This window comes from Phocoena phocoena, chromosome 10, assembly GCF_963924675.1.
Source record: "Phocoena phocoena chromosome 10, mPhoPho1.1, whole genome shotgun sequence".
NCBI classification, from domain to species: domain Eukaryota; kingdom Metazoa; phylum Chordata; class Mammalia; order Artiodactyla; family Phocoenidae; genus Phocoena; species Phocoena phocoena.
In genome coordinates, this window is record NC_089228.1 from 97,311,583 (window position 1) to 97,323,877 (window position 12,295).

General features: G+C 40.6%; 1 protein-coding gene across 1 annotated transcript; it reads right to left on the bottom strand.

The window, feature by feature from the left end:
• Nucleotides 1-224: 224 nt before the first annotated feature.
• On the bottom strand, nt 225-11,909 carry SMIM13 (small integral membrane protein 13). Its single transcript, XM_065886408.1, has 2 exons — nt 11,834-11,909; nt 225-412 (listed from the first exon to the last, which is right to left on the bottom strand). The coding sequence occupies exons 1-2, from the start codon at nt 11,907-11,909 to the stop codon at nt 225-227; spliced, it is 264 nt and encodes an 87-aa protein (XP_065742480.1).
• Between the last annotated feature and the right edge of the window lie 386 nt (nt 11,910-12,295).

Sequence of the window (12,295 nt, forward strand, 5' to 3'; positions counted from 1 at the left end):
AGTATATAAGCAAAAATTATCTTTACGATGAAATCTGCAATGGTCCGATTTGGTTGTAATTCCCTTTATTTTCATATGGCTTACATGTAAATCTTTTTTTGAATTGGACTTAAGATCCAAGAATGAATGTTCTTCAATCTTTTAGCAGATTGCAAAGCCAAGTCATTACAGAGAGAGGCTCCCAGTGTCCTTTGTCATTCACTATCAGAGGACCACGGCTCAGGTCAGTGGCCTTCATCAACAGGTACCCTCCTTTGGCGAGCAGATCTGATCCTGTGTGGAGATGACGAAGCATCTTCTTCTGTTTCAGACCCTGAAGGTTCATGATCTCCCTCCTGAGATCCTGTGTCTCCCACCAGTTCCCGAAGAAACTTGAATTTTGATAAAAAAAGATGCCACACAAAATACCAACCTAAAGAGAGATAAAAACATTAAGAGAAATTATGACACACAGTATTATCAGTTGGGAACATTTCAGTTAATTGTGTGCGGGGGGTGTGTGTTACGAAACAGTATGTGTAATTTAAACGTATATGTGATTACAATTTATATAACAAACATTTATCAAGCATTTACTATGGACACAGCATAAAGATAAACTCTGGGATTCTACAGAATGGCAAAAACAGTTTCTGCCTTTATGGAATTGAGAATTCAAGCTTGGTCCATCTACATCAAATTTATAATGAGATTATGATATCTAAGTAGAGTGTTTATTGTATTAAACTCAACTTTTTGAGAGCATTTTTCTGGGGAAGAAAGAATACACCTCGCTATTCACCTGGACGTTCACACCTCAATGCCAATATTTACTAAAAACAAGTTTGCTTCAATCAGAAAGCAAGACAGTAAATGGCAGGATTTACTAAATCACCTGCACTTTGGTAAAAACTTCTCAGGACCAAACTATTCAGGAAGTTTCTAGAAATAATAAACTTTCACAGAAAATTAATAAATTTTCTTTAATCACACAATGCAAGATGAAAAGCCAGAGCACCAGTATCTTAAATTCAAGATTTTAAAAAATACAGTGTTTTCATGTCAAAGCCATTAAAAAGTCTGAATAACTCTCCTAAAAAAAAAAAAAATTACTAACCAAGTTTCGCTTGTTTTTGCAAGGAGTTTTAAGTTTTAGACGTCCACTCAGATAGAACTAACAGTCAATAAAGGAGAACACAGGAGATAAAACTCCTGAACCCATGACTGGTTGCTCTGAAATGTTAAAGAGTACTTCATAAACAAAACTAACCACTGCTAACAGTTTTCCATGCTAGCGTGTATTCTCGATGCCTTCTACTTTAAAACTCTCTAGTTTCATAGAAAAGCAATGGACCATAGCATATTCTGATGACTAGCATTTTATGGAAACAAAATCCAACCAGCTTTTCTACCCCAGCATTACAAAGGCCGAGATGAATGGCCACTTAAGGAAGTTTCTAGTTTTACTTGTTTCTTTCTTATAATCTCTGGGGGAAAGATGAACATAAAATCCTTGGTACTAAAAACCTAACTTCAGAGATTTAACCCTTTTCTCCAGTTTTTGACTTCCTTTAAGCTTGAGTGCTGAGTGCTAACCGAACCACACCACAAATATATTTTAGTCAACTGTGTGAGTAAAGCACCTAACTATAAAACAGTATTTTAACGATACCCCAAATCAGCAAGCTCTCTCTTCACTCAAAATTCTTTGTAAAAATAGGCACAGCGAGGTAGAGGGAAGAGCTCCGGAGGGGTCAGGGGGCTCAGGCCTGACAGAAGACTGATAAAGCCACTGTGAGGAATAAATAAATAAAGGGCTTAGGTGCCTAGCACCGAGTCCACATTTGGTAAACTGCTCAATCGACAGGAGCTGTGGCTGTCCCTGGGCAGTGGGATCTGGGGTGACTTCTCCTTTGTTGTTGATTTTCTTTTTTACTGAGATACAATTCACCCATCAGAAAATTCACCATTTTAAAATGTACAATTCAATGGTTTTTAGCATATTAACAAGGTTGTGCCACCATCACCATTATCAAACTCCAAAACATTTTCATCGACCCCCAATGAAACCCCATACCCATTAGCAGTCCCCTCCCCAGTTCCTCCCTCCCCAGCCCCTGGGAACCATTAATGTACTCTCCTGTCCCTGGATTTGTGTATTCTGAGCGTGGCATACAGACGGAATCACAGTACGTGGTCTCGTGTGCCTGGCTTCTTACACTTAGCATATATTTTCAAGGTTCATCAAACACGTTGTTGCATGTATCACATTATCCTTTTTATTGTTGAATGATATTCCATTGTAAAGACACATCACATTTAGTTTTAACCATTTACCAATTAACAGACCTGGGCAGTTTCCACTTTTTGGCTGCAATGACCAACTGCACAAGTTTTTGCACTGACATGTTTTCATTTCTCTTGGGTATACAACAGACCTTCGAACAAGACAGGGGTTAGACTCTCCCCACAGCTGAAAATCCACCTGAAACTTTACAATCCACCCTCCATATCCACAGTTCCACATCCAAGGATTCAACCTCAGATCAGGTAGTGGACTGCAGTGTGTATTTAGTGAAAGAAATCCGCATGTTAAGTGGACCCACACAGTTCAAACCCATGTTGTTCAATGGTCCACTATACCTAGGGGTAGAATTGCTGCGTCATATGGTAACTTATGCGTAACCATTTGTGAAATTGCTAGTCTTGTCCAAAGCAGCTGTGCCATTTTACACTCCCATCAGCATGGTAAGTAAGAGGTTCTCAATTTCTCTACATCCTCACCAAGACTTTTTTCATTGCCCACTTTTTTTATTATAGTCATCCTAGTGGGTGTGAAGTGGTTTATCACTGTGGCTTTTACTATGGCATTTCCCTAATGACTAAATATGTTAAACATCATTTTCTTGTGTTTATTTGCAATCTGTAGATCTCCTTTGGAGAAATGTCTACTAAATTCCTCTGCCTACTTTTTAATCAGGCTGTTTGTCTCTAAGTTGTCAGAGTTCTTTATATATTCTTGATACCAGACGCTTATCAGATATATGATCTGTAAAACATTTTTTTCCCATTCTGTGGGCTGTCTTTTCACTGTCTTGATAATGTTCTTTGAAGTACAATAGTTTTTAATTATGATGGAGCCTAATTTATCATTTATTCTTTGAGGAAATCCAATTTATCTTGTTTTCTTTTGTTGCTTGTGCTTTTGGTGTCATATCAAGGGAACTGTTCACTAACCCAAAATTATGAAGATGTATGCCTATGCATGCTTCTAAGAGTTTTAGTTTTAGCTGTTACACTAGGTCTTTGATCGATTTTGGTTAACTTTGGTGTGAGAGAGAGATCCAAATTAATCCTTTTGCATGTGGATACCAAGCTGTTCCAGAACTATTTGTTGAAAAGATGGTTCTTCCCTCCATTAAATTGTCTTGGTACCTTTGTCAAAAATCAAATGATCGGGCTTCCCTGGCAGCGCAGTGGTTGAGAGTCCGCCTGCCGATGCAGGGGACGCGGGTTCGTGCCCCAGTCCGGGAAGATCCCACATGCCGTGGAGCGGCTGGGCCCGTGAGCCATGGCCGCTGAGCCTGCGCGTCCGGAGCCTGTGCTCCTCAACGTGAGAGGCCACAACAGTGAGAGGCCCACGTACCGGGGGGGGGGGGGGGGGGGGGAAGTACAGCTCCTACAATTCCTCCCACCCAAACCTGATATGCAGACACCAGAAACTCCTTACCTACTCTTATTCTGTTGGGCGTGGGTCTTATACCTTATCCTGAGATTGTAAGTGAAAAATGGGAGGGAGGGACAGAGGAATAGCAGAAAGGAGGGGGTGGAGGGGGCAGGGAGAAGGACTGTCCACAATTATATGTACTTAGTCAAAAATTTACACTAATTGTTAAAACAAGTATTGCAGTTTTTCATAGTTTAAAAGGCAAGTCTGTGAGTCAGAAAAACTGGCTGGCAACAAAGGGTGTGTGTCCTGGGATAAGCAAATAAGTACTCAACTTGTGTGTGCCAATAACTAAGCATTAGTTCACAGGACGGATCTCATGAAACATACCATATATTGTTTTTCTATGCAAGATAAATGTGCTGGCAGCAGAAGGGTAGCAATGGCAGATGAACTTGAACGACGGACCATCACTGTCAACACACCACAAACCCAGGGGACAGTAGTAATCACAGAGTTCTCAGTTCATGAAATGCTTTACATTCGACATCTCATTTAATCCTCTCGTTAGCCCTCTGAATTAGTGAGACTAGGAATTATTACCCTCATTTTCTAGATAAGAAATCAAAGGCTCGAAGTGACTCATAACCATTGAAAAGGGCTAGCTCGGCAAAACAGCAATGAATTCAATAAGTGTATCAAATTTCTCATATTTTCATAGTGAAAGTATGGCTAAAACACAAAACACTAATTAGGGAATGAGAATATGATCTCCTACCCAAGATCTTTTTAGTTCAAAAAGCCCAGGTGCAGTAGAACAAAAAATTCTTATCTTTGTGGAATCATTCCTCCCATGGAGTTAATCCCACCTTCATGATGATATCTAAGTGGTTAACTGACTGGCTCAATACCGATCTTGATTTGTATAAAGCTCTTTTCCACCTTCAATCCTATAACCTTATTTTCCGTTCACACAGAAGGCAGCTAGCTAAGGTTCACTGCTAAGTAATGTGTCCAAGGCCAAGACACAGGCAAAGTGAAAACAGAATCATGCTCTCCAACCCTTCCCACCAAGCTCCCTCCACTGCACGTCCTTCTGTAAAGACACACTGGGCGGCCCCAGCAGACAAGCCCCCGGAGAAACCATCACTGAAGCCAACACAACGTGGAACCGAAATACCTCCACACCCAAAACCCTGTTACCCAGTAAATAGAAGACAGATTTAAAGTTCCCTTTAAAACCTCTCTTCTTTTTATTTTCCTCTCCTTCCAGTGATCACAACACTCCCATAGATCCAAATATTACCCCTATTATAGAGGATGACCAAATTTTTCATCCATACTTTCTACCTTTCTTAAACCCCAGGAAGGAATCTCTACCTCTGGCTTGAAGACATCTTTAAAAAGTATACTCGTTCAACAGCTCCTTCTCCTGACGTTCACATTTCTGTAATGGGTGTTGAATCCTTTCCCCATCTCTCAGGTGGGAAAGAGCATATTTCAGCCCTACCCTGCTTTACTTCAGTGCTATAGATTCTACCTTAATAAACCCTCTCCCATCTGTTTCCTTCGTTATATTCCTAGTGCCATTCTCTATCCTATGTCAAATCCTTATTATCTGTCAACTGGATTACCACCACAACTTCTTATAACTCAGAGGCACACTGGAGCCACACTGCTTGGCCATGAATCCTAACTCATCAGCTCACTCGAAATTTGGGCAGGTTAACCTCTATGTGCCTCAGTTTCCTCATCTATAAAATACAGACAACAGCACCCACTTTCAGAGTCAATGTGGTAACAAAGAGAATTAATGTGTGGAACCTAAAAAGAATGCCCGCACATAATAAACACTCATCAAATGTTCTCCATTGTTATCATCTCTTAGGCTCCAATCTCTTCCTCTCCAGGGCAAACTCCACAGACAAGAGGTTACTACCACTGCCACTGAGATTTTTAAGCATCATGAACACGTAATTTTTACGTCTTTCTACTATACTATCTCTTCAGTAGAGTACTCTCTTGGGTGGCTGCTTTAGCATTTCATGCTCACTTCCATCCTTCATTGTCTTAATAACTAACTGTCATCCCCCCAAGACATGAGTTTCTTAAGGAAAGAATTTATGGTTTATCTATGGTTTCCACTATGTCCTCTATGTCTTAGAAGAGTATCTGGCACAGAGTACGTAGTCCAAACAAACCATTCAACTTCCATCCTCCAACCCCAACCCCCAACACACACCAAAAGTACCATAAATTTAAGGGGTTAATGACTTTCACCAATTGATCCATTTCAGAGCTCTTAAGATTTCTACTATGTAACAGAGTAGCTGATAAAAAGTCCTGCTGAATGATGTCATTGACAACGTTGATATTGAACAATGTTATCAACCAAGTTGACCAGACATGTACAGAACATTCCACTCAATAACAGCAGAATAAACATTCTTTTCAAGTATAGGCAGAACATCCACCAAAACAGACCATTAATTCTTCTCATTAAGTGTAAACCTTCCTAAACTTGATACACTTTTCTCACCATAACAAAATTAAACTAGAAAATGATATATGGGGGGAAAATGTCCTAAATAAGTCATGGTTCAAAGGAGAAATCACAAGCGAAACTAAAAAATATTTTGAACCAAGTAAAGTTTTTTTAAAAAAATCAAAAGTAATACCTGGAAAGAAATTTATATCATCCAATAGTTATTTTTTTTAATAAGGGTCTAAAATCAATAATCTAAGCTTCCACCATAAGAAACTAGAAGAAGTGCAAACTAAAATCAAAATAAGTAGAAGAAACTAAAGATATAAGCATAAGTCAATGAAATAAAATATGGACAAGTAAAGAAATAAAAAAATCAATAAAACCAAAAACCAGATTGAGATCAATAAAATTTATAAACCTCTAGCCAGAGTGATAAACAAGAGAAAAGAACACAAATAAACAATATCAAGAATGAAAGAGAAGACATCATCACAGATCCTACAGATATTAAACGATGAGAGAACATTAATTCAGATTAAATAGACATAGTGCTTGAAAGACACAAACTACTACAAAAGCTCACTCAAGAAGAAACAAGTAACTGGAATAGCCTAATATTAGCCCAAATGAAAGATACTGAATTTGCAGTTAAAAGGTTTCCCCAAAGTCCTGGCCTAAATTAATTCTACCAAACATTTAAGAAAGTATACTAGGGATTATGCTTTATTAATTTTTGGACACTCATGACCTCCATCACAGCACCTGAACATAACAGCTCATTAAGTGTATTTTATTGAGTAATACTACAAGGGTTATCCACCTTGAGACAACCTTGGTTTGTACCACATTTAAGACTGTATTTGTAATAGAAATTTAATAATTTATATTGAGGAATTTGTCTTCATTTCTTCTTCAAATATATGAGGGCCTTCTACATGCTTCTACTCTCTAGGATCCAGGAATAGAGCAGTGAACAAGCCAAAGAAGGTCCCTGTCTTCACTGAGCTTACGCCCTAACTGGGAAAAACAAACACATAAAATACAGTCAGCCCTCTGTACCCATGTGTTCCACATCTGCAGATTCAAACCACCACAGACAAAACTGACAAACATAGACTGAGGAGATGGAAAAAGGTATTCCGTGCAAATGGAAATGGATAAAGACGATGAAGTATATGTATACAATGGAATATTACTCAGCCATAAAAAAGAATGAAATCTTGCCATTTGCGACAACCTGGATGGATCTAGAGGGTACTGTGCTAGTGCAGTAAGTCAGAAAGAGAAAGAAAAATACTCCATGATTTCACTTACACATGGAATTTAAAAAACGAAACAACTGAACAAACATAACTAAACAGAAATAGAGTCATAGATACAGAGAACAAACAGGTGGTTGCCATAGGGGAGGAGGTGGGGGGAAGGGTAGGGAATATGTAAGGGAGATTAAGAGGTACAAACTTCAGTTGCAAAATAAATGAGTCACAGGTATGAAATGTACAGAGTGGGGAATAACATCAAGACTTATGTAATAGGGCTTTCCCCAGTGGTTAAGAATCCGCCTGCCAATGCAGGGGACACAGGTTCGAGCCCTGGTCTGGGAAGATACCACATGCCGCGGAGCAGCTAAGCCCATGCGCCACAACTACTGAGCCTGTGCTCTAAAGCCCATGAGCCACAACTACTGAGCCCACAGGCCACAACTACTGAAGCCCGCGCACCTAGAGCTCGTGCTCCGCAACAAGAGAAGCCACTGTGATGAGAAGCCCGTGCACCACAACGAAGAGTAGCCCCCGCTCACTGCAACTAGAGAAAGCCCGCGTGCAACGAAGACCCAACACAGCCAAAAATAATAAATAAATAAATAAAAATAAAGCTATAAAAAAACTATAAACAAAAATAAATCTATTAAAAAATATTTACATAATATCTTTGTATGGTGACAGACGTAACTAGACTTTCACGGTAATCACTTTGAAATGTATAGAAATATCAAACCACTATGTCCCGTAACAGGAACTAACAGTGTGGTAGGTCAATTATACTTAAAAACAAACAAACTCAAGAAAATGAGATCAGATTTGTGGTTGATGGAGGAGGGGTGGGACTGGATGACGGTACAAACGTCCAGTTATAAGGAAAGTAAGTACTAGGGATGTAATGTACAACAAGATAAATAAAAGTAACACTGCTGTATGTTCTATATGAAAGTTGTTAAGAAAGTAAGTCCTGAGAGTTCTCATCACCAGAAGAAAAAATTTCTTTTTCTATTTCTTTAATCTTGTATCTACATGAAATGATGGATGTTCACTAAACTTACTATGATAACCATTTCATGATGTATGTAAATCAAATGATTATGTTATACACCTTAAATTTATATACAGTGCTGTATGTCAATTACATCTCAATAAAACTAGAAGGAAAAAAGACAAAACTGACGCGACTTCCAGATGGAGTTGATATTTATAAGGAAAGGAAAGGGCAAAACCAAGGATGACAACCAAGTCCTTGGCTGATGACAACATGTGAGCAGGGAGGGAGAAATAGATGGTAGAAATCAAAAGTTCTGTTTTAGATGTGTTTAGTTTGAGATGGTTATTAGATCCTCAGGTGGAGATATTGAGAATAAAAGTTTGATGCACGAACCTGGGGTGCAGGAGAAGAATAAGAGCTGTAGATTTAATTTTAGTCATCAGTTACAGTTACTATTTAAATCTTTAGGACTGGGTAAGATGAGTAAGAGAACAGAAGGAAGGCAAAAATAGAAATACTATATATTTGTATTATAACGTAATGTAACATAAAAATACAATAGAAAATAGCATGCATCTCATGGAGTAATGGCAAGTACTAGTCGGTAAAATTTTTATTTCAGAGACAAGAGAGATAATGGGTAGATAGATGTGGATATAACTAATTGATATACGTAATTTATCTATATATACTTATGAATGTACTGGGAGCAATGAAAATTTATTTCCTATCATAGACTGTGATCAAAAAAAGTTAAATTCTAGGGGATGAGAAGCCAGGAAAAGATAAACAATTAACCACTATGGTAGGAAGAACACCATGAAAGTATAGTGTACAAAAGCCAAGAGAAACGCTTCATGGAAGGAATGCTCACCTGTATAGAATGAGTATGAGAGGTTACGTATCAATACAGTTACAACTCATAAGGGACCATGGACTTGGTAATATGGAAGCCATTTGTTATGAACCTTGACAAGGGCAGTTTCAGTGAACAGTGGGAGTGGAAAATATTTTTAGAATGAATGAAAAGCAAGAAAGTACAATCAACAGAGACAGGAGAAGGTAGACCTCCCTATGGAACCTGAAATTTGAAAATCATAATTCACTATGTGAAAGAGTCGGTCAGAGTTCTAAAATAAACTAGGTTATGAGTTTCTTGGGGCAGACCCGTGTCATCAATTTTTAATCCCCAATGTAACTATATTTGGAGACAAGGCCTTTAAAAGGTTATATAAGGGTAAATGAATTTATAAGGGTGGGGCCCTAATCCAATATGACTGGTGTCCTTATTACATAAGATTAGGACATGGACACACACAGATGAAAGTCCGGGAGAAGACCCGCCATCTACAAGCCAAGGAGAGAAGCCTCAGAGGAAATCAACCCTGCTGACACAACGATCTTCAACTTCCAGCCTCCAGGCTACAAGGAAATAAATTTCTGCTGTTACACGTCTGTCGTACATCGTTACGACAGGCCTAGCACACCAATACAACACCCTAGTTTCTCTCTCAAATCTGGTGGGATCCTTCCCTCCTCTTCCTAAGCCCCAGGCCCCTCCTAGTCAAAACATGAAGCTACCACATCATTCACTCTCCCAACAAAAAAGTGCTTGGATTACTTCTTAGACCTATTAGTCTTGACCATCTCAAACAAAATAAGGCATTCTTTTACTTACCACAGGTCACCTCTCATTCTATAATGTTTTCTGAAACCAAAGGCAGGGTACTTTTAGAAAAAGGAGTAAAATTTAAGTCAAATAGCTATTGGGAGCGGAGAGAGCAAGTCTAATGTATGCAGTAATTCGGAATTTTGAGGCCCCAAAGGCAAGTTTGGCAAATATTCTATCTAAGGTGTTGTTACATGGTTTACATGTTACATTCCTATCTCCAGGTAGCTTGCTTCTTCAAGTTAGAAAAGAAAGCATATGTTTACCTCCTTCCTCACATCCAAACAAATCACATTGATCTGGTTTTCCTTACTTCAAGGATCTTAAACACCTACAATTAGCCCAAAATCCTGACATCACAAGCAGGAAACTGAGAAAGGCTTTCCAATTGTTTTATCATCAGAAAAGAAAGGCTGTAAGTTAGAAGCTTTAACTCTAGTGCCTTAGTAAAAGCAAGAAAATTAAAAATATACATACAGGTATATAAATACAAATATATATACATGTCTATGCATGTATAAAAGAAAATTAAAAATATACATACTAGTGTATAAATACAAATATATAAGTCTATACATGTATATGCACGAGTGTCTCCAAACATGGCTGACACTGACCATTTAGTACATTAATCATGCAATGAATAAGTCCTATAGTATTTTGAATACTGACCAATTACTGCATCAACCTGAACCCCTACTTCAATAGTGTAATTATCGAGAGTCATGGACATATACACACTAACAAACGTAGTAAGGTAGATAGCTAGGGGGAAGCAGCCGCAAGGCACAGGGATATAAGCTCGGGGCTTTGGGACAGCCTGGAGGGGTGGGAGGGGGAGAGTGGGAGGGAGGGAGACGCAAGAGGGAAGACACATGGGAGCACATGTATATGTATAGCTGATTCACTTTGTTATAAATCAGAAACTAACACACCATTGTAAAGCAATTATACCCCAATAAAGATGTTAAAAAAAAAAATAGTGTAATTATCAAAAAGTACTCACTGACATCTGGTTCTAAATACTTACCAAATTTTCACAACTGCTCAGCCACTTGGCTAAGAGAGCTGTGGTTATGTTACTGTGCGTTAAAAAAAAAATCTACAATTGCGCTAATATTACCTTGAGAAAAAAGTTTCACGTCCTCTCGTTCCATGAAGGAAAAAAAAAAAAATCACACCAAACAAAACAGTACCATTATTACAGAACTAAGAGTTAGGTTACCTGACCCTGGAAGTTTAATATAGCCGGTGTTTCTAAGTCCTGCCGCGTCTCAACATTTCTGCTTGGAATTTAGTTTAAGCCTGAACTCCAAGGAAACAAAAAATTTCACGCGTGCTTCAAACCCAACTCTGTCCCTGCCCCTGGTTAAACGAAGGTACTGAAACCTCGCTTTATCATCAGAGTCAGAACGTGCCAAAAAAGAAAACGGAGTAATCAAATCACTTCACCTTCGGATACAGGCCAAGGTTAAAATCTAAGCAGACGGCGGTAAGAATGGCCATCAGGACGCTGCCGGTGAAGCAGGACCTGCTTTAACCCCGAGTCAAGATGCCCAGCCCTGGATGCTGTTCTTCCCTCTCCTGGATGACAGCGGGCCTGTCGTGGATCAGAGCTCACTCCCGAGGTAAGTGAAAAACAGATGATTTGAAGACACTTGCCCACCCAGGCCTTCTTTTTTTCTTTTAAACCAGACAAAACAAGCCGGTCGACCAGACGCAAGCCGGCGTGTGTACCGCGGAGTGTAACTGCCCCGCGCGACGCCTCACTCACCGCACACCATCAGCAGCAGCACGATCAGCAGCGTGGCCACGAACACTAGCAGGGTCAGCCCGACGCTGTGCCACATCTTGGGGGCAGGAGGGCGGCCGGCTCCGGGCGGCTGGGCGGTGGGCGCGGGCGGGCCGGCGGACGGGCGGGCGGCTCGGCCGGGGCTTCAGCGGCCGGCGCCGGGCGCGGCAGGGCGCCGGGGCGGCATGAGCGGCGGACGCCCGGCAGCGCCCCCAGGAGGCGAGGCGAGAAGGGGCGGCGCGGGGGCGGCACCGCGGCCGGCCGGCAGACCCACGGTCCTTCTCGGTCCGGCCGACTGAGCGCGGGCGGGAGGAGGAACGCGGGGCGCCCCTACCTCCTCATCGCTACGGGGAACCGGGGACGCGGCGCCCGGAGATCCCGGTGGCAGCCGGATGTGCTTCCATGGCGGACGCCGCGCGCCCGCGGAGGGGACAGAGGGCGCGC

Bases quoted from the DNA above. Each gene is read 5' to 3' on its own strand.
- SMIM13 (XM_065886408.1), bottom strand. From the start codon at position 11,909: ATGTGGCACAGCGTCGGGCTGACCCTGCTAGTGTTCGTGGCCACGCTG. The intron at 413-11,833 runs GTGAGTGAGGCG...ATCTCTCTTTAG, and splicing joins GCTGCTGCTGATGGTGTGCG to GTTGGTATTTTGTGTGGCAT.